General features: G+C 40.5%; 1 protein-coding gene across 1 annotated transcript in view; it reads right to left on the bottom strand.

Annotated features, from left to right (window-relative positions):
• The window catches only part of MSH3 (mutS homolog 3), a 124,649-nt gene extending 102,288 nt beyond the window's left edge, over window positions 1-22,361 (bottom strand). The window contains exons 1-8 of the mRNA XM_074931461.1: window positions 22,251-22,361; window positions 20,387-20,510; window positions 19,137-19,360; window positions 15,189-15,401; window positions 13,785-13,901; window positions 12,908-13,025; window positions 11,472-11,617; window positions 10,329-10,495 (exon numbers count right to left, since the gene is read on the bottom strand). Of these exons, the coding sequence (XP_074787562.1) occupies window positions 10,329-10,495; window positions 11,472-11,617; window positions 12,908-13,025; window positions 13,785-13,901; window positions 15,189-15,401; window positions 19,137-19,360; window positions 20,387-20,510; window positions 22,251-22,361 (1,220 nt within the window). The remainder of the gene's footprint in view (window positions 1-10,328; window positions 10,496-11,471; window positions 11,618-12,907; window positions 13,026-13,784; window positions 13,902-15,188; window positions 15,402-19,136; window positions 19,361-20,386; window positions 20,511-22,250) is intronic.
• Window positions 22,362-22,364: the final 3 nt, after the last annotated feature.

Below are 22,364 nucleotides of genomic sequence, written 5' to 3'. Positions count from 1 at the left end.
GCTTATCAGCAAAGCAAATATCCATTAGGAAATGTGCGTTTCTTTGAATGATAATTGCATTATCTGAAAACTGGAAATTAAATTACTAATATGAATCACATCAGAATAACAATGCCATTTTGGTATTCAGGTTATCTGGAGATTTTTTATCAGAGCAATGACCTCTACCTCAAATTTTAAAAGTTTCAAATGTAAATAAGAATTGTTCCTTCAAATTGAAATTGGGAATTTATTACCATTCTCTATCATGTCACCTAATGCACCACAATCATTTTCCTTGTGGATAACAAGGGAAAAATAGTTATTACTAACTGGTTGTTTTCATCCCCTCCCTCTCTAGGACCAGGACCAGCAGTACCCCAGCACGGTGGTGCCACCTCCTGGACGACAGAAGTGTAGAGCTCCAGTCTCCCATCTGGGTTTGTAATTGTGAGCTTCAGCACCCTTCCCTGGTCGAGAAACTTCCAACAGCTGTTGTGAAAAGTCAACGGTGTATAAATGTATACTGAGAAAAGTAAACAAGTAACATCATAACAACAAAAGAGGTCAACAAAAAGTAGAACTACTTACATACCACCTCCTGCAGTTTCTGATCTATCCTATAATAATAAATCAAATAAGCACCGAAACATGAAAACAAATGCTTTAAAGTTTTAATTTTCCTGCTTCTTTCAATAAGGTGTTTTTTTCCCTAGATAAAAAGTTAATTTTTTGACAGTAAGAAATTGCACAAGAATCAAGATCAATTTAATCATTCTTCATTTAATAATTTCTAGTTCAAATACTAGGGGGAAAAAAAAAAGCCCAAACCATGAATATCACTAATCAGTGCAATAATGCCATGAATACAACTCCTGAACACAGCACATTTTTCACCGTGCTTGCAATTGCATGAAAAATAATGTACCTTTGAACCAGGTAGGAACAGCTGGGGAAGCTTATCAGGACACACATGTTTGTTATTTCCTAGAGGAATCTACAAAAACACATGGGCTGGGCAAGACCTGCAAGGCCACCTGTTACTGTAAGAAGCAGTGTTACCATTTTTAATCTAATATATCATCCAGGTTAAGAAAAGTGATCTGCACTGCATTTAGACATTACTTTGCAACTGCTTTCTCACATTCTTCGGGTGACAACTCTGCACACACAATGGAACAGTAATTTCATCTAAAGGATGCCAATACGCCTGTGTTGTGTCCTAAACTGTGAAGAGCAGTAAGGCAGGCAATGGTAAAGCAGTAGACTTTACACACAAGCAACTTGTTAAAAGAGATTTAAGCCCCATGCTTCCCTCAACTGCAATGCCATAGAAAACAATGAACTTCAATATTGAGAACAGAATATTTCATGACTGCAACAAGATTAAATCACAAAAAACCTGTCCAATAATTCCCTCAGGTCATTATATGATTTGATAATACTGTTGTGGGGTTCCCACCCCCACCCCCATCCAAAACAAGTGAATTATGACATGACCAATATTCTTCAACCAGCCCTCCATACACCTGAGTTGCTCGGGCCATGAATTGGATTATTAGCAGTGCAAAAAGCCTCTTTAGTCAGTAAACATCTGTTCAGTGATGCATTTGGTTTTTGTATTTACAGAAAATAGCTCACATGCTGGTTTTGTACTTTATTTGCTTTTTTCCTGCTACAAATTCAACTGCTTGTAGCTTCCATTTATACAAAACATTCTCAAGATGTTTGTCACAGCTTGCCTTTCACTTAAAAATCCATGGGAATATTACAAACTATACAAACCATGAAACCACTAGTTTTTACGATTACCAACCCTTTACATACTTTTCACTCCTCTGCTCGGCAATTTCATTTGCAATACTGTTTACTCTTGCTGTAACCATTTTGTGTCTTGTTTTTGCCACTAAAAGTCTTCCCGTCCTTGCTCACCTACAAACGTTATGAGCTGAGCTGCATAAATATATGCACAGTACTGCTCCCCATTTTAAAAAAAATCCTCAACTATACAAAAGCACCCTCTGATTTGAGCAACCATTTGCCACATATTAAGATCCACAAAACAGAAAGCATTTTGTATTCATTTACAAGACTTCACTGAATTCATTCCAGCTGATATTCTAGTCCTTGACTGATGACATAAATCTGTAACTCTATCCATGAGAACAATTAGGAGAAATCTCACGATCGCTTGCCCTTGTTCTTGTGGGAGACTTTAACTTCCCAGACATCTGCTGGAAATACAACACAGCAGAGCAGGACCAGTCCCAGAGACTCCTGGAATGTGTGGGAGACAACTTCCTGATGCAGTTGGTGAGTGAACTGACCAGAGAAGGTACCCTGCTGGATCTCCTCTTTGTGAACAGAGAAGGATTGGTGGAGGATGTGGCAGTTGGAGGCCGACTAGGGCACAGCAATCATGAAATAATAGTGTTCTCTATTCTTAGAGAGGCCAGGAGAGGGGGCAGCAGAACTGACTTCCTGGACTTCAGAAGGGCTGACTTCATCTTGTTTGGGCATCTGCTTGACAGAAACCCTTGAGAAATGGTCCTGAAGGGTACAGGGGTCCAGAAAGGCTGGGCAAACTTTGAGAAGGAAATCTTCCTGGCACAGGAGCAGGCTGTCCTCAGGCCCTGTCAGAGAAACTGGCAACAGAGAAGGCAACCCTGGCTGAACTGGGAGCTTTGGCTGCAACTCAGGGAGAAAAGGAGAGTTTACAGCCTTTGGAGGAAGGGGCTAGCCACACACAGTGATTACAAAGAGGCTGTAAGGCTATGCAGGGCAGAAATCAAGACTTCTAAAGCCCAGCTGGAAATTAATCTGGCTTCAGCAATCAAGAACAGGAAATGTTTCTATAAGTATGTGAGCAGCAAAAGAAAGACCAGAGAGAGCCTCCATCCCCTGCCAGACGCAGGAGAAAACAGGGTAACAAGTGACGAGGAAAAGGCTGAGGTCCTTAATGCCTTCTTTGCCTCAGTCTTTAAGAGCAAGACTAGTTGTACTGAGGGAATCCAGCCTCCTCAGCCAGAAGACAGAGACTGGCAGAACAACCCTCTGCAATCCAGGAGACAGTCAGTGACCTTCTGCATCACACAGACACACACAGGTCTATGGGACAGGACGGGATACACCCGAGGGTGCTGAAGGAGCTGGCTGGGGTGCTCGCCAGGCCACTTTCCATCATTTACCAGCAGTCCTGGCTGACCGGGGAGGTCCCGACAGATTGGAAATTGGCCAGTGTGACGCCCATATATAAGAAGGGTTGGAAGGATGATCTGGGAAATTACAGGCCTGTCAGCTTGACTTCGGTGCCTGGGAAGCTGATGGAGCAGCTCACCCTGAGTACCATCACACAACACATGAGGGACAACCAGATGCTCAGGCCCAGTCAGCGTGGGGTTATGAAAGGCAGGTCCTGCCTGACAAACCTGATCTCCTTCTTATGACAGGGCGACCTGCTGATTGGATGAGGGTAAGGCTGTGGATGTTGTTTACCTTGACTTCAGTAAGGCTTTTGACACCATTTCCCACAGCATTCTCCTGGCAAAAATGGCTGCTCGAGGCTTGGATGGGCACACGCTTTGCTGGGCAAAAAACTGTCTGGATGTCTGGGCCCAGAGAGCTGTGGTGAATGGAGTTAAATCTGGTTGGTGGCCAGTCACGAGTGGTGTCCCCCAGGGCTGGGTGTTGAGGCCACTCCTGTTTAACATCTTTATTGATGATCTAGACGAGGGGATCGAGTGCACCCTCGGTCAGTTTGCAGATGACACCCAGTTGGGTGGGAGTGTTGATCTGCTCGAGGGTAGGGAGGCTCTGCAGAGAGACCTGGACAGGCTGGAGCCATGGGCTGAGCCCAACTGGGGGAGTTTCACTGAGGGCAAATGCCGGGGGCTGCCCTTGGACCACAACAACCCCCAGCAGCGCTACAGGTTCTGGGAGGAGTGTCTGGAGAGCTGCCAGTCAGAGGGGGACCTGAGGGGTTGATTGACAGCCGGCGGAACAAGAGCCAGCAGTGTGCCCAGGGGGCCAAGAAGGCCAATGGCATCCTGGCTTGTGTCAGCACTAGCGTGGCCAGCAGGGACACGGAAGGGATCTGACCCCTGGGCTCGGCACTGGTGAGGCCGCACCTCAATGACTGGGTTCAGTTTTGGGCCCCTCACTCCAAAAAAGACATTGAATGACTCGAGCGCGTCCAGAGAAGGGCAACGGAGCTGGTGCAGGGTCTGGAGCACAGGTCTGCTGGGGAGCGGCTGAGGGAACTGGGGGGGTTTAGTCTGGAGAAGAGGAGGCTGAGGGGAGACCTCATCGCCCTCTACAGCTGCCTGAAAGGAGGGTGCAGAGAGCTGGGGATGAGTCTCTTTAACCAAGTAATAAGCGATAGGACAAGAGGGAATGGCCTCAAATTGCGCCAGGAAAGGTTTAGACTAGATATTAGGAAGCATTTCTTTCCAGAAGGGTTGTTGAGCGTTGGAATGGGCTGCCCAGGGAGGTGGTGGAGTCCCCATCCCTGGAGGGGTTTAAGAGTTGGGTCGACATAGCGCTGAGGGATCTGGTGGAGTTGGGAACGGTCAATTGAGGTTAAAGGTTGGACTGGATGATCTTCAAGGTCTTTTCCAACCTAGACTATTCTGTAATTAGCAATGAATAGCACTACTGACCAATGCATGTAATATACCAGCTATAGCTCAACTCCTATACCCTTTACAAGTTAACTTATAAAGACAGTTGTACTTCCCATTTCAAGAAATCCAAAGCACTCTTGCATTCTACTATGGCACCACACATACTGAAATAAAAAAGCCAGAAGACATCTCTTATTCTTGATTTCTGGTGAACTACAATCAGGGGGCAGGATGACAAGAAACAACCAATCAGTAAGTATCCCCACCAGCTATGAGACAGCTAATGCTTTGGGCTGGTAAGAGATCATGACAGAGCTGAAACTATAAAGTAACACACCTAAGATCAATGCAGATACCCAAGAGACCACATGTGGTAGGAAATTAACGGCAGAAATCACTGATAAAATGTTATTTAGAATGGTCCTTAAACACAAAGAAAAGAGACCTGTGTTGCATGTAATGATGGCACATCATCTAATTGAGGGATCTGGCCCAGGAATAACTTGATCATACCACTGAGCAGGGAAGATGGTTTTAGTTCTCAATGGATTTGAAAGAAAAGGGAATACCAGGGAGCAAACTCCAAGCCAAAGACAATATTGCAGTACTGAAAACAGAAATCTGAAGGCCATGATCATAAGGAAAAAAATCTTAGACATATTACAGGGAAACAAGTAGCAGACCTATCTGTGGTCTAAACAAAGCAGTGCATGGTGGAGGTTGTGTCAAAACTGTCTGCCAGATTACAGATCCAAGCTAGTAAAAGGAAGACATTATGCTCTGCAAACATCATAAAGTGAAAAATCAGTGGGCATAGACAACAGGTGAGTTATCATATCATCCTGCTTTTAGATTGTTGGCCAGACATCAAACAAGACGTAGAAAAAATAAAACAGTGCAGACTTGGGTGAAATTATGCTTTGGATTGAAAGTGGAGTACTTGTGATCAGTGTGTTTTTACATGGTGTCAAAGAATGCTACAGACTAAAACATAACCAAAAATAGGGCAAATGGAAAAAATATAAAGAGGAGCTCTGGGGCACTCTTAAGATGCACTGAATTTTTCAATTAAACAAGAAAGGGGCACATGAGAGAAGCAGGAACCAAAAGGGAAATGAGCCTCAAAAATGGTATCGGAAAACCAGTACAGGCAAGACTTCTCAAGCAGCCAATGTATTAGGAAAGATGGGTCCTGACCCTTGATGAGGAAGAGCCTGGACTACAAAACAGAGTGTTCTCTGAGAAAAATATACATTCTTTTGAAGGCAATAATGTTTTCTTGGTTTTCTAGAGAGAAGGAAACTAAAAGTATTGAAAGATTTTCCTCCAGCCAGGCCAGCACTTGCAAACAGATGTTACTAATGGTTCGGGAACAGTACAGTACCCACCAGAACAGTCTGTTCTGAACCAGTTTCTGCAGCCTACTTTTAACTTACACTGTGCTTCTGAAGGAAGGCTCTCCACCAAAACTGACCTCCAGTTCAGTATCCTTGAATAGTACTGTCTAGTCATTAAATCTGTCCTTGAATAGCACTTTCTAGTTTTTTTATGGACAATGTCTGTCATAACATTGGCAACAGGGGCATTTCATTTACCCCTGGAACAGCAATACACTAGAAGCAAACGAACGTGAACCCATACCACACATTTCAATACATATGTTTCCATGAGTTTTAAATTACCAAAGGGGAAAGTTTGCCACTTGTAACACAAACCTACAGCACAAGTTAAAAATATTTTATAAAGCTTGCTCCAGGCTGGCAGAACACCAGAGTTTAATCCAAATGATTAAGCAAAATCTTTACAAAAAGATGGATGAGTCTAACTTCATTTCAACCAGTGCTAAAATACCTATTGATTAAGGCTAGGATTCCCCCTGCCCTGTTATGAAATTTACCTAAACTGGCTTCATACTAACTGAATTAAAACTCCATTGTATGAACAAATCATACAAACAGCTAAGTAATCTTGCTACAGTAGCCTTTAGCTTTGTTTACTGATCATTTCATTAATGTCCATGCCTACATCAGACATGGAGAACTTCAAAACCAGGACTAAATCTTGCACATAAACTGCAAACTGTTTTCTTGGGCACAGCTCAAACTGCTGCTCTTGGGCAGTTCTTAAAACAGCTCTGCTGCTGTTTCAGTCTTGTATTAACAACCTTCCGACTGCAAGACCATGTTTACAGCCACTTATAAACGAGTGAAACTATTTTCTCCACTATCTGCAAGATAAGCAAACTTTTCACTATCACTGTGCTGCATAAAACTCAAAAAAGTGATGAGGCCACTTTCCATTCTGTATTTTAGTTACACTTTCATTTCTGACTCAAATCTCTTTACAACTATTCTACAGTAATTCACAGAAAATTTTTACCATAATAAAGTACTCCTTAGGCTTAAGTAGTAGCTCTTGGTGACTGTCAACCAAATTAAAACACTAGAACCTTTCTGGTGACTTATTTGGCTCTTATTTCTGATAAAAACAAATTTAAAACAGCAGCACTCTACTGCTCAGCTGTTTTTTCCTCCTGTGACATGCATTTCTTTGATGTAAATTTGGCTGTGAAAATGTACACAGTCCCAAAATAGAAGTACCAGTGAATGACATAGCTGAGACTGGACATAGCTGTGGTGGCAACAAGAAGAGAACAGGAAGAAGGAAGGACAGCATTCCATAAGGAGGAATTTTGTATGGCTTATTTTTGTAGTGTAAAGGCAGAGAGACATGTACACCAGTATATAATATTCACATTTGGTCTTTGTCTGTTTTAAAAAAAAAAAAAAAAACACTACACAGAAATTGAAGGAAAACACACACATACTTTCAACTCTGTCAATATAACCAGGCACTGAACCAGATTATAACTGCTCTCATAATGCTCCAGTGGTTTATCTGGACTAAATATTTTCATTTTTGTTTATAACCATCAGCACATTCTTTGTGCTGGAAGAGACCTAGGCCACATCACCTTGGTCACTCAGTGCAAAGTTCCAACATGCAAAATCAAATCATCCCCCAAGTTACTAAGACAACCTCTACTGCGATTCTTACATGACACAGGCATGTAGTGAGCAGAAGAACCCTTCTCTTCCCTGCTCTCAGCCACTCCAAGCTGTATACCTCCTGAGACCATTTTTCTCTTCCATTTGTACCCTGGTTTTATACATTCGGTGGTTTTCTCCTGCATTATAAATACATAAAAAGATGAGGAGTCTTCTTGAAACACAAGATCTAGCTCCCATGGTTTTAGTCAGAAAGGTCTTAAAATTATAGAAATTAAACCTTTCCCAGCTAATGGATGATTCTCACCAGGAGTTATTAGAAAAGAGCAGACAAAGAATGAAATTACCAGGTAATGGACAATAACCAAAATTGAATACTTTAGACCACTCAATATGCATTAAAATTATTGCCTGTATAAAAGCAATTATATAAAAACTGGAGCCTAGTTAAAAGCACAAGAAAACAGCATATTGGAACCACTTAAATTAATACTAAATACTTCAGGGCCCTCTACTGGTTAAATCTTTGATACAAGAAAATCCATGAAGCATTTGTTTTGAGATAAGGCTACTGAAGCATACTGAAGTAATGTGTTTTATTTTTACCATGCCCGTATAATCAAGGACATTTACACCGGAGAGCTGCCTAGTAAATTACCAGAAAGGGGAGAAACCTACAAATTAGTACCTGTTCACAAAAATCAGCTAATGGGTGGTAATTTCTGTTCTTAATAGAAATTAGAAGTTACTAACATTCTCAGCTGTGCACAACCAAAGGAAAAACAAAGTACAACCGCTCTCAAACTTGATTCCAAATTACCTTAACGCACAACTAAAATACTTGTTTCTGAGAAATGCACTTGCTTTGTCGGTTTATTACCCCATTTTACCCTCCTATGGCTTCCACAAAACTGTCACTGCACACCAGCAACAAAAAAACCCAAAACAAACAAACAAAAATAAGAATTGTTAATCTTCATCATGGTATATTTAGAAATATTTTTGGCATACTCCTATGGAACTGATTTGCAAGAAAGTAAGTTATCAAAGTAAAAGGATGAGCAAGGCAAAAATGTACATCTGTTGGCAATTGGAAGATGTTTGTTACTTCCTGATCTGGTATTTCATCTGCCTAAGTCTTAACAAGTCATTTTAAGACTTTAAGAACAAGCAAGAAATATACTGATTTTGTTTGCTTAGAGTTGACCTTTACAACTCGTTATGGCTTTGCAGTCCATGCATGCGCTGAGGGAACAGAAGAGCATTGAATGGTAAGAGAACACTTCACTACAAGCATGTAATAATGCTTATTACAATGCCACCAAATTATGATGAATACGCCGCCTTCACAAGCCACATTTCCTTAAAATGCCTGACACCAAATCAGACATTTTCAGTCCCTCCTCTCAGTCTTGCCTCTCATATACATGTGCCCTTGGAAGCTCGATAGCCGAGTACAGCAACATCTGTGCACGTTCCCATAAAGTGCCACAAAATCAGCTTTTCCTGATGAGCTGACTGCCTACCCAACACTTCATGTCAAATCCCTTTTTTTTTTTTTTTTTTTTTTAGTAAAGGAGACGAAGAAGGATTAAAATGGCTGGTGAGGAAAGGAATGTCTGTACAGCACACTGATTAAGGAGCTCAGCTGTCTGGAACATTAGAGGAAGCTACAAGATTTGATCAGAGTTTAAGCGAGGTAGTCAAAGTACAGAGTTAATTGCCTTTCAGGTGGCTACCATCCACGTGACTGTGAGACATTTGTCTACCTTTACAGTATGGCAGAGTGATGAAATTTGTATCTTCCTTCCAATACAAAACTTCATCTATATATTACATTTGCTTTTCTTTGGCTTTCTTCAGCTTCAGTTTTGTTAACACATAAAAGAAAAATATGCTTTCTGACTAGCTCATTCAAAATGGAAATGCCAAGTTCTAAGCTAGCTCTCTACAACCCAGAGCTGCGCAGTTTAACAAAAAGAAAAAGTGAAAACCTGGTATTTTCTCACAAAAATTGCATCTGCAAGATTTTGCAAGTTCACCACATGTTCACAGGATTGCTTTAACCTTCAGCTATTATCCTACAAATTACATCGTATTCTGTCTTTATACCACAGTAAAACTGATACAGAAAACACACAGATTTGCTCTTGAAATACACAAAGAGAACGCAAAATATAAACAAAGGTTTAATATAAGCAAAGCTTATATAAAATAATATAAAATTATAAAAATAATATAAAATTATATAAAATAATATAAGCAAAGGTTTTCTATACCTATCTACATTATTAGAAGTTTCAAGCCTTTTAGAGAACTTCAGACTATGACAAACAAGAAAAACAGCCACATAACAACACTTTCAGATCCCAAAGAGAAGTATATGAGCTCTAAAATAAATCCAACAGATCAGATGATTAGGAGTGTGGGAGCAAGATGATCTAAATGAAAACAACGAAAGTTTAGGTGCACAAATCTTTCAAAGGCCTGAAACAGAAGCCATGAATTTCAGCCTAAATACAACTTAAGGAGTGCCCTGAACTTGGTTGGATCTGAGGAATTTTCAATCCAGCAACAAAACTACAGCCATTGTGAGATGGGCCTTGACAGAACTACACATCCATGCTTTCTTCTGTATCTAATCTCTTATCAATAGCTATACTGTAATTAAAAAAAAAAAGAAAAAAAACCCAAACAGTAAAATCCCAGTAGAACATACCTCATGGAGGTTATACTGTTGATGAGCTTTTCAGATTGATCTGACAAGCTAGATGGAAGTATTATTTCAACTGGCTGCAGGCGCAACACCCGACTCTCTAATTCTAAGCGAGATGCGCAGTCCCGAAAACTGTCAAAAATTACCTCTCCGGTAGTTGGTTGGACAGCCTGTCAAATTAAAAAAAAAAATAAAAATGCATGGAATATTTACATTTTCAGGGAGTGTTTCAGTGACTCAAATTGTTGTCAGAAAGAAAATTTAGGGTGTATAGCACAAAATTATATAGCACCCACACACTTAGTGAAAGCGGCAGATCAAAAAAATATAAATGGGGTTTTCAAATCTGTGATACTGTAGTAATTCCAAAAGACTTACCATAATTTTGTCCTGATAAATGATAACAATACCTTAAAAATGTAAATGTGATCTTGTTACCATCAGCCCATCACTGCTCAACTTCTATTACTAGGCAAATCTACATAATTGAAAGTCTATGGAAGGTATATGCAATTCAGCCTTGAAACTGTTAGACCAGCACTTGCTTTTGTTGTTCTCTCCTTGCTGCAGTGTGACATTCAAATACAAGCACAATCAAGACGCTTTTAAATTAATGAATTATCAGCAGACTGGGCTTCAATTATCACTGTGTTTTGCCAGTTAAACAATCCTAGATTTAACTTTCAGCATAAAAGAGATACAAATCTGAAGTGTAAACAGTAAAAAAAGCACCTCTTCCACTAAAGAACAGTATTTTCTAGAGGAAAAAAGTGCTCACAAGCTTTAAAATACTGACCCTAAAAAAATTTAAACTTTAAAGTTAGTAAAGCATCTGAACTAATGATTTGCCTGTATTTGGTTTAAATACAGCTATGTTTTGAAGTGACATGGAAGCAAAAACGGTATCAGGAATATTCAACTATCAACTCCAGACCTTTTCTGCAGTTTTCAAATAGAAAGACATCACAAGTCACACACAGATGATCTAACCTAAACTGCACCTTGTTACAAAAAAAACAAAACCAAGAGACAGAACAATCATGAATTTAAGAAGATAATCATCCATTTCTCAAAAAAACCCAACAAAGCCCCCAAAAAACCCCACCAGAACCCTAAAATACCGATTCCCCTGTGATACTAACTTACCATAATGCCTATAACGATGTCGCCTTTCTTCCTGTTTTTTAAGTTTTCTCCATTTTCACAGATACAGAGGAGGTAGTTATCAGGGACATCTGTTGTAACCTCTTCAACATCTACAGAATCATCTAGTTTCAGCAAAGGGTTCACATGTAACAATTGTTAAAAAAACATAGCACACAGATTTTGGTGGATAATTCAAATGTCCTTCTAGATCTAAGTCCTTCTCAACTAGACTTTTGTGCTAGGCCTGTCAGAGTAGAGGGTGACTTTTGATTTGACCTTTATTATTTTGAGTCCTACTGTAATTTTAGTGAACTTCAGATGACTTGTTAGCATGAGAACTGAAGTCAGCGCTTGTCTTCACAGGACAGGCACTTACACAACGTACAGATTTCATCATCTCAGGCAAAGACCATCTTGACTATGTCTGTGGGTCTCCTCATTTAAGTAAGAGCAGCTGTGTCAGAAGTTAAACCAGCAGCTGATTCTACACGTGGAGTATTGTCCTTTTTACTTCATATGCACAAACCTCATGCACCTAAAAGAAAATACTAAAGGCACTAGGTATGGAGCAACTGAAAAGCAGGCAGTTACCCTGAGTTAAACAAAAGTCTACATCTTAGCAGAAGCATTAGGTTAGTTGTATTGAAAACTTGCCACGTTATCTATCCACCAGGCTGGGTCATATTGCCGAGCCTGCTTTCATCTTTACATATATCAGAAGTTTTCCAACAAAATCTCAGGACTTGGTTATCTGCTTCCCTGATCCACCCTGTAAGCGCAACCTCACAGGCATTGATCTAACAATCTTTCCAGCTCTTGGCATCTAGTAAGTACTGGTTTGAGAAATTAAAGAAAAAACATGAGGTAGATAAGGCAGCAGATAGGAAAACAAAATCCAGAGGGAAATAAATTAAGAAAATAACTTCAATGGTTAAAAACTCTTTCAATCTCATTTTTGCATTTTCTTTACTACAACGGTCAGGAGTTAACTACCTAGTCAGATTATTAACAGCCCATTGATTTTATAACCTTCTTGTCACTTAAAGCAAATTGTGACACCAAACCGTCAGTTTTTCTTCCTTCACACCTTCCTGAATCACTAATGCTATGCATTCTCAATCTGGTGAAACACCCAGTTGAAGACAAGACCTACAGAACATTGTAGACCCAGGAAGTCCGCTATCTGTCTTCAGAAAGCAACTACAGCAAACACAAACTCTGCCACTTCACAACAAACCTAAAGCCCTGAAGAGATTAAATTCTTTATAAAGCCAGCACAACATTTTACCACCACATAAAATTAAAGGAATTTTATTTCCTGCTGCCACTTTTATGTCAGTAGTTACTCATTTTCCATCTAGGTGATAATACTAGAATTACAGCCTCTCGTACACCGAAGATTAGAGTGCGAAACCGAATTTCTTTGAAAAGGATATCTTCTCCAATAAGCGTTGACTTTGTGTAGAGAGCAGTCAGTTTCCGGCTGAAGAGAGAGCTTTTATTTTCTCCAGCAGCCTTCAGTGCTGCAGTTTCCATTTGTTTTATTACTCCAACCTACAGGCACACAGACAAGAAACAAAGTTAGCTCTTTGATAACAAACGATTATTTTTTTTTTATTTTATAAATTTGGTGATCTTTTAAAATGTGCAAACAGCAAGTGCATCATTAAAGCTGAGCAGGAAGGGCAGAGGCTAGCATCAATCCTACTAATGAGATGATAAGGCACTGCTTTTCCTTACACTCTACCCACTTCTAACTGCCCTCTCAACTCCTGCCCCTGTGCTTCTTGTCCTATTTTGAAACAATTTAGCTAGAGTTCACCAGTTGCCAGAGAATGGTTACTGCAATCAATTTAAATTCAACCAGTCCTTTTCTCATAAGCAGAAAAAAAAAAAAGTATCAACAGAAAGCCACAGAATTACAGGGATCAACAATAGGAAGGAAAAGAGGAAAAAATAGGGGCTAGGATAAGAAAAACAAGGATGTGAGGAAAAATAAAGAGAGCGGATATATAAATTTCTCTTTATCAAATACAAAGGCTTGATAAAAAAAAACGAGAAAAAATTGTTCTAGAACTGTTCTAGAAAACATAAACTTTTCTGTAAAACAGAGGAAGCTTGAATCTACTTAAATTTCATGACGCTCACCAGAATAGAGAAATTGAAACAAAGGAAAGTTAGCCATTTTAATCGCAAAAACAGGTTATAATGAGCTTCCCACTTCTTCATTGAAGTAAGACTCTGGTACAGTAAGTGCAAGTTATTTCAATGCTATTCTGTGCTTAATGTCATTTAATAAAAGCCAGGAATAACCTTATATCCTTTTGCTACAAGTCGCCGTACGTGGACAAACAGTCTGTGACATGGTATACTGGCAGTCATAAAGTTATGATCCTGATGACAATAAATGTTTAGTTCTTTAGCTGCAATCTGTAAAGTACAAGAAGAAGTGTCAGCCAATAGTTCAAAATGCAATACCAGAGCTCATCTCGATGACAACACTGATGAACAACTACAATTAAAAACCCAGTGTCAAAAGGAAAACACCCAGAGATCTGGGCCCGTCTATTGTCCTGTCACAGCATGTTGCCACAAACAGGGGCTTCAGTATCACAGACCTCACGCATCAGATTATTAGGCTGCACCTTGATCTTTACCACCATGAGGTAAACTACCTACACCACACACAAGGATTCTACAACACACCTCAACAAAAGGTCAAATAATTTCCACAAGACTAAAAACACAGAAAGAATGGAGTTATTTTAACTGTGGTTATAGAGATGGTATTAAGCTGGCTAATCAATTAAAATACTGAAGAATCAGTATCAAAGAGCAGTGGAAACTAAATACTTCATAGGATAAGAGTAACAACACTTGTTAAAATGTGACATTATAATGTATGATTTGTATTTGCCTTTTTGCCCCTTGGCAAAAAGGTAGGTGTTCACTGGCTAGGGAAACTGCTCTTAAGCAGGAACCGCAGTCAAATACTGAATTGTGTCCCTGGATAGCATATTTCTATTTCTGGACTGTGAGTGCACCAGCAAACGAGTAGGCAAATTACACAGCACAAATCTGGTCAGGAAAATTAATTCCCAGTAACTAAGCAAAGTTTCTTGCTGGTCTTAAGTGTGGAAACAGCACAGATTAGAGGTTTTAGCGGTGATTTTGGGACGGATCATGGAAAAACTCATTATGAACCATATATGAACTGTCACTTTAAAACTATGCTTGCTAAAATGTACTTTGCAACTCCTACAGATCTGGCATGTGTAGGTGCCACATCTGAACATGCATCTAAGATGCTCTTCTGCACCCAGGGTATACTCATCTACTTTTACACCACTTGTCCCACTGTCGTCCAAACTGAAATACTACCAGTAGAATTTTGGGCCATGACAGAGAATTCACCTCAAAGTTTTTCAACTTCAACACAGACAAGTATTACTCTAGGAACTCATCTTAAGTTCTTAATATGCAGGACAGCAAGCACTACCATATGATTACAAAGTAATAAATGCTATTTTGGTAAGAACTGCGCATAGTGGATTGTCTTCAATTTACACATGCAGAGATTTTCCACCTTGATTTCAAGTATTTAAAAAACCCCATGAAGTTTATGTCCCCCAAACACCTTCCTTCTGGAAGCGGCCATTGACCGAGTACAGCACTAACATAATGCAAGTATCCTTCCATAACCCAGGCAAAAATTACCTCTGCATCTTCTCCAAAGAAGCGGTATTTGTATCCACATTCCACACACAAAACAGCATCCTTATACTGTTTCTTCATATCTATGAATTGAAGTTCTAGTGGAGTGTAAATACTTTTGGTTCTCTTATTAAGATTTATGTCTGAAGTATTTTGAGTACTTTCGTAAGACTTAAAAGATGCAGAAAACTGACTAAGATTGCAGCGTAACTCCTCCTGTAAATAAAATATAGAAAAGTATAGTTAGGAATCATCAAATAAATCAGCCGCCCCTGCAGATCTTGACTCACATTGACAATAGAGCTTGTTCCTGCAGCAAATAGCCCCAAGAACTGCAGCAAAACTATTAACATAGGATATACAGAATACAGCTTATTTGGAATGAAAATTAAAGTCATGAAAGTCAAAGGTTTTTCATCAATTTGTCAGCTGGCTTTACAACAGTCCTCAGACATCTCAGCTGAAATCAGATCCCTACTGTACCATAAGCTTTCAGAACACAGATCCAGAGACATCCAGGCTGCAAAGACTGGGCAGTGTAAACTGGCCAGATATAAAAATAAGGATGAATTACCACTCCAATTTACAGATGAGAAACTGCAGTGCAGAGAGATTAATGATGTTCCAAAAATTCACAGTAAATCAAGAAACAAAACAATTCAATACGAGTCTCAGTTCACCGTCTCAAGCCCCAAATCCATATTTCTTCTCCAGTCTGCCCTTCCTACATAAGCTCAGCAAACCTCCCAAAATAATTTATTCTTAAACACAGAAAATCTATATTACAATTTCTAAAACTGTTAAGAGTTAAGGCTTTGAGCCCACTCTCTGAGGTTTATCATTTGCAACAACAATATGTTGCCTATCCTAGCCAAGCAACTTCAGCTTTACAACTTTGTTCTGTTCCATATTGTAAGCAGGGTGATGGATTCAGTCTTTTAGAAGTGCAGTGAACAACACTGGTAAGGTGCACTTCACTTACAGTGAAGTTCCTCCTCACTTATATCACAGCATCAAGTACTCAAAAAATTGGTTTAAAAAAACACAAAAGGCAACACCCTCCACAAGTTTTTAAAGCCTATAACTATACAAAACACAATGAGGTTGTGCCCTGAGTTTCTGTACCTGCAAATAAACCTGGTAAACTTCACTTTCTAACAACTGTCCCATCTCGATTACAAGGAACAAAGTCAACAGACTGTTTAGAAGCAATGGTAATTCAGAGAAAAGAAAGAGATAGCACAAATCATACACTCTGGGTCATCAGAATGTACAAAGAATGGAGGCAGAAAACAACAGAGAAGAAAAGAACACTTAGCTGTATTGTTGACTGTGAATTGCAAAATTCCCAGAATTGCCCACAGTCAAGGGATGAACCATTTGACAAGCAGACAACATAGCCCAGCACAAACAAAGCTGTACCACTCCTAGAACTCAGGTGGCCCCAGGAGCTTCATGTCTGCAAAATCCTCAGTCCAAGGACTCAGCAGTCTTTGATCCAAGGTCTCTGCCAGACCAGCACTATGATCTCATCTCATTTTACAGAAAAAATTATTGTGACAAAGCATGTGAAGTAAGGTCATGAAAGAAAGTAAAAGAAGTAAAAACATACATGGAATTTGAATTGTTGAGATGGCAGCAAGTAAGCAGCTCAAGAAAATTACTCACATAAAAAAGTTATAAGTCTAAGAAAAAAGCAAGACACAAACATCTAAGATGAGCCATTACAAGGAAGGCAGGCTAGACCCTCCCCACCTGACTGCCTGGCCAGCCCATACTCAGTAGGTGTCTCCTTACAGAGAAAGATGAGAGTAATGCTTTGTCAAGTGTGTCATGTGTCCTCACTATCTAGTGAGTATAGTGAGAAAGAAATAATTGCTCTTTACTTTTAGTTTGCATACATCTTGCTTACAGAGCCTCTCTGCACAATGATTAAAACTGACCTTCCCCATGATCTAGGAAGGGAGAGTTAACAGATGTCAATCTTACAATCTGTAATCGACTGGACCCAGGTGCTGACTGGCAACAAGCATCTAAATATAAGAATATGCAGTGGCAATACTGCTATAAAAAGCACATCAGTGTTAACGCACTGGAAACCAACTTCGGAGTAGGAAGGCAGAAATACTGCACCTGTTGATACCTGAAAGATTAAGAAACACATCTGTTGAAAGATGAAGAGAAACTTGAATTCTGCAGAAACAACCATCTTAGGCCCAGAGCTTGGTGGAAAGAGAGTTGAATGTGCCTTTGCTCAAAAAGCACGGACTTCTACTGTGGTTAGTGTAACACACATTTTTAACTGACAACTTGTGCCAGGCACATGCTTTTTCCAGTGTTACAGAAGAGAGGTCACTAAATACTCCTCATGCATACTTCATAGTAAGGTTCAGAAATTAAGAAGTTCCAGACAGACAAGGGTTTGAAAACGAAGGACAGAGAAGGAATCAGTTTTCTGTGTTCTCCAGCTGACCACACCTATATAACCTCAATCCCTCATCACAACAGAAAACACTCGTCACAAACTGTTCACTGTTTGTATTTTGATCTTCTGTTCACACAACCCAGACACTCCAGTTTAAGGTCATGGTCTCCACACAGGGAAGGTCAAATCAACTATACAACCTTTCAAAAAACCTCCTTCCTTCAAAAAGCCACATGTAAAGCTTTGCTAAACAGCAGTTGAGTCCCTGTCCTGGTTTTGACTGGGATAGAGATCACTTTTCTTCCTGGTAGCTAGAATAGTGCTGTGTTTTGGGTTCAGCGTGGGATTTGGTATGAAAAGAATGTTAATAATACACTGAAGTTTATGACTGCTTTCAAGAGATCAAGGACTCTCCAACTCTGCTTGTCCTGTTCATGCACAGGTGTACAAGAAGCTGGGAGGGAGCACAGCCAGAGCACCAGACCTAAATTGGCCAATGGAATATTCCCTATCATATTCCATCATGGTCAGTATATAGAGGAGAGTTGGCCAGGAAGGAGGGGATTCTCTCTTGCTTCCAGAATTGTGGTTTTGGGATCTTGGTTTTCTTCACGAATGTTAATCAGGAACAGGCTGGGTATCAGTCAGTGGGTGGTGAGCCATCACATTGTGCATTACCCGACTGTACTTTCTATTATTGTTATTGTTTTATTTTATTTCAATTATTAAACTGTTTTTATATCAACCTACACATCTCCCTTTTCCCTCTAATTTTCTCTGCCCATCCTCCAGGAAGGGGAGGGGAAGCGAGCAGCTGTGTGGTTTGGCTGCTGGCTGGGTTTAAACCACGACCGTCCCAATGCGACACCACCACAGTAAGCCATGAGATGCCTTTTAGGACCTGAATACTTCAAACTGAGCAATCTGACCCCAAAACCCAACCCATTAACTAATGCTAATTAGCCACATAATTAAAGGAGACACAAAATACTCTTACACTCTTATCAACTTGTGTCATAGGTATATTAATGATAATTTTTCATGGGAGCTATCCACACCTTCTGCAGATGAAAAAAACTCAGTGATATATTTAGTAGTTAAGATTTATTAGCAACTGAATTAAGCTACGTCTTAGTAACAATAGTAAATCATGTTTTTGTGAAGAAAGCCTGTTAGGTATTTTACAGTCTGTATCAAATCTGATAGAACTGAAAGAAAGCTGAGAAAAGGGCCACACTGAACATTTGTTACTATGTTATCATAGGTTTTTCACAATAAGGTACACTGCCAGTGTTTCTGCTCTCTCATTACTGCTTTTTTTCAATATCACTGAAGAGCTACGAGAGGCGTTCCGCTCACTATGCTAAGAGTTCCAGGAAAGCATCCGTACATAAACACTGGTCTACTGGGTACTGCTGCACTGTTTCATGATGGAACACACAACACAAAAGGACTTTTGTGCAAAAGATTGCCTTTTGAAACCATAAAAAGTAATCTATGCAGCACTGGACCAAATCTCTACTTACCTTCTGAGAAACCTTTGGGCTAATGTCCCGAGACTGAAGAGGGTTTTTCAATTCTGAACTTGTCCCAGTAATACCAGAACATTTTTCCAAAGTCAGAGATTCTTTCTTCTGAAAACTATCCTCCCGGACTCTGCTACACTGCTGGTCTGAATCACTGCAGAATTCCCTCAGTCTGTCTAAAGTTTGCAAACATATGCGAGGCTTTTCACACTTCTGAGGTTCTTCTTTAGTAAAAACACACAACAAAAACATATTAGCAACTCTTTCTACAACAGAATGTCTACTAGAATAACATCAGTAAGCAGAGAACACAAACATTTTGCTCTGTCTCTCTCTCCCCTACATTCCTTCTTCTTTCCCACTGCAGTGTTTCTGCCAGCCTGACAGAATCATGCATGTAATCAGCTTGGTTAACTTCCCTGGAAAATCAGTACTCCTCACTGATATGCTTCTTCATACATTGGAAAATAAGCACAATTATTTTCTGGACTGCTAACTGCAAAGACACAAAATTAGCCAAGAATATTGGAAGATGAGTAGGATTTTTTCAGTACAGTTTTGAAGCAGACAGTATTGCTAGATGACGGTGTCTAAATGATACTTCAAATCATCACACCCACAAAACTGAATATAATTCCCTCTCTAAAAAAAATTATAGAGCCTAATTCCTTTCAATGAAGTGTAAATGTAACGAACTTCATATTCACTGATGTGTTTTTCTACTAGCATCAGTAATTTGTTAAATTCTCAGTTCAAAGCCAGATGGAGCACAGGCATTTTCAATGTAATTAAGTGGCTGTCATTACACAGTCAAGATCACTGCATTACAACTATTTACTTTGAGATAGCCTTTGGGTATCCCAGTCACAGGCCAGATTTCACAGCACAGTGAGAAGTCAGTCACATCTCAGCCCTGAGTCTAAAAGACAGACTTAAACCAACACAGAAAGGGAAGTTGCAGCATGTCTGTCCAGGCATCTGGACTTCATTGATTGAACAACCTGTTAAAACTGAGCCTACTGAAGGGGGTTTGCAGAATAATTCGAAAGCAAAGACTCAAATATGTGATTTCTGAGATACAGAAAGGTGCTTTAACAGTACAGCTAATATGCTCAAAATGGCTCTTCAGAGATGTATCTTAGACTCAAGAGACTGTTACTAAAGTATCCGCTGACAAATTTCTTTACATTGTACAATGAAAAACTATTTATTGGTATAAATGCTTGAAGGCTCGTTTACAGTAAACTCACTTCTATCCTGAGTCTTCAGTGGGTTACAGATGTCTTCTAGAGTAACTTGTCGTGCCTTGGTCTTCTTTTCACAGGGTTCATTGCCTTCAGCTGATGTTCTCCTTTTTGTGCCAAATTCAGAAGCCTGAAACATAAATTAAACTAAGAAGTTCAGTTCATTTTTCTCTTTGGCATCCCCATAAAAGACAATAATGTACCCAAGGATTTCATAAAGAGATAATGCAAAAAAATGTGTTAACTGACAATATGTCAAATCCCTAACTATTTTACCTATCTACATATTTTGTTTATAATATAGTTCTTGTAACATTCAAGGCTACAGTAGGAAGAGAAACAGTGCATCCTGTGAAAAGTTGGCTGTTGTGTGCAAAAAGGAACACCTGCAGCTACCATGGCTTCAAAAGGCAGTTTAGAGATACCTCTCTAGCAGAGAACTAAACCAGCACTTAACAGACTTGCCCATCATACCACACACTACCACCATGTGCCTGAATCAGATCGCTTCTGCAAATCCTCATTCCCACAGTTCAGAGCCCTCTTCTTGCCAGATACTGGATATATGCCTCCAAGGCACTAATTCCTATGGCCTACATCCTGATGATGAAAGAGTATCTTTTCCACACCATCCTAGAAGTGTCAACCCAGACTTAAAAAATTGTGCTAAACTATCCATAAACACCTAGCTAGCACCATACTGGGTTTGTACGGAACACAGTACTTCCAAGCATTGCTCCTTACATGGCTTTTGACATGTGCACTTTTAACACTGTAAACAGGAAATCGGTCCATTTATGTTCGATCACTGATCACTGTTTGACAGAATACAAGAAGTATGACTAAAGAGGTAACTTGGAACTGCAACAATGTATAAACACACTACCATTGCACTTTGCAGATAAACACACTTGTATCCACGTTTCATATGGTCATCTCAGATGGTTTAAAGTGTACTACTGAGGAAATTCAATCTCCTTATAACTAAGCAGGAACTCCACCCTCAGCAACTAAGTCCATAACATCTACATAATGCATCTGCATGCACAGCCCACGTGAGCGGCAAAGAGCTTCCCTTCCGAATCCACTATTACATACCACCAGATTAACACTAATTAGGTAACAGTTTTTCTGCATGGACAGAAAGCATTATTCACACTTTTCAAAACATATTGGGACCAAAGATAACAAAAAAAGGTGGATTTGAGACATAGGTGAAAAAAGCATACACCTTTCCAGGGCTGGAAGCATTAACTACAGGAAGAGTGGAAAATACAAACTCAGAATGAAATCCCAGTGCTTAACAGACTGCATTTTTTTTTCCAGTGGGGACATGGAGAGGCTGCTGGATCACTGCAGGCTCTTGGCCCTGCACCTGACAGCAGAGTCACCCGAGCTCCATGACTTAGGCCACCAGCTCGACCCGCTGCATGCCAAGAAGCAGAACCTGTGCCAGAAGGTCCAACACTACTGGGAGGGAGCAAAAGACCCTGTGGCATGAACTGGCACGCTGGGTTTGCCAAGCTCACCGTACCCACGACAAGCTTCAGCTCCTACAAAACGGGCATATCTCGTCTGTTTCCTGAAAGACGAGGTATCGCTGCCCTGTCAAGGCAAAGCTGCTACGGCCAGCTCTGGTAACTGGAAGGCCCTGCCCGCAGGCGGGGAGCCGCAGGGCATCCCCTGGGGCAGCAGGGCCGCCGCCAGCTCTGCCCACGCCTTCTGACATAACTTTCTGTCCGGGGTAAGCGGACAGGCCCGAGGACCCTCCGACACCACAAAGAGGTGTCCGGCGGGCCCTCTGCGGCCTGACCCGCGCCCTCCGGGCGCCCTGACTGAGCCCCAACCGCCGCCACCGCCCCGGGCGCACCGTGTGCCGGGCGGCACCCTGCTCCCCGCCGCTCCCCGCCGCTCCGAAGAACCTGCTCAGCACCAGCTGCTGCCCCCCGCCGCCGCGTTCCCGCCGCCGCCCCCGCAGCATGGC

The sequence above is a fragment of the Athene noctua genome, chromosome Z (genome assembly GCF_965140245.1).
Source record: "Athene noctua chromosome Z, bAthNoc1.hap1.1, whole genome shotgun sequence".
Lineage (NCBI taxonomy): Eukaryota > Metazoa > Chordata > Aves > Strigiformes > Strigidae > Athene > Athene noctua.
The sequence above is the reverse complement of the archived record's forward strand: the minus strand, read 5'-3'. Positions and strand labels throughout refer to the sequence as shown.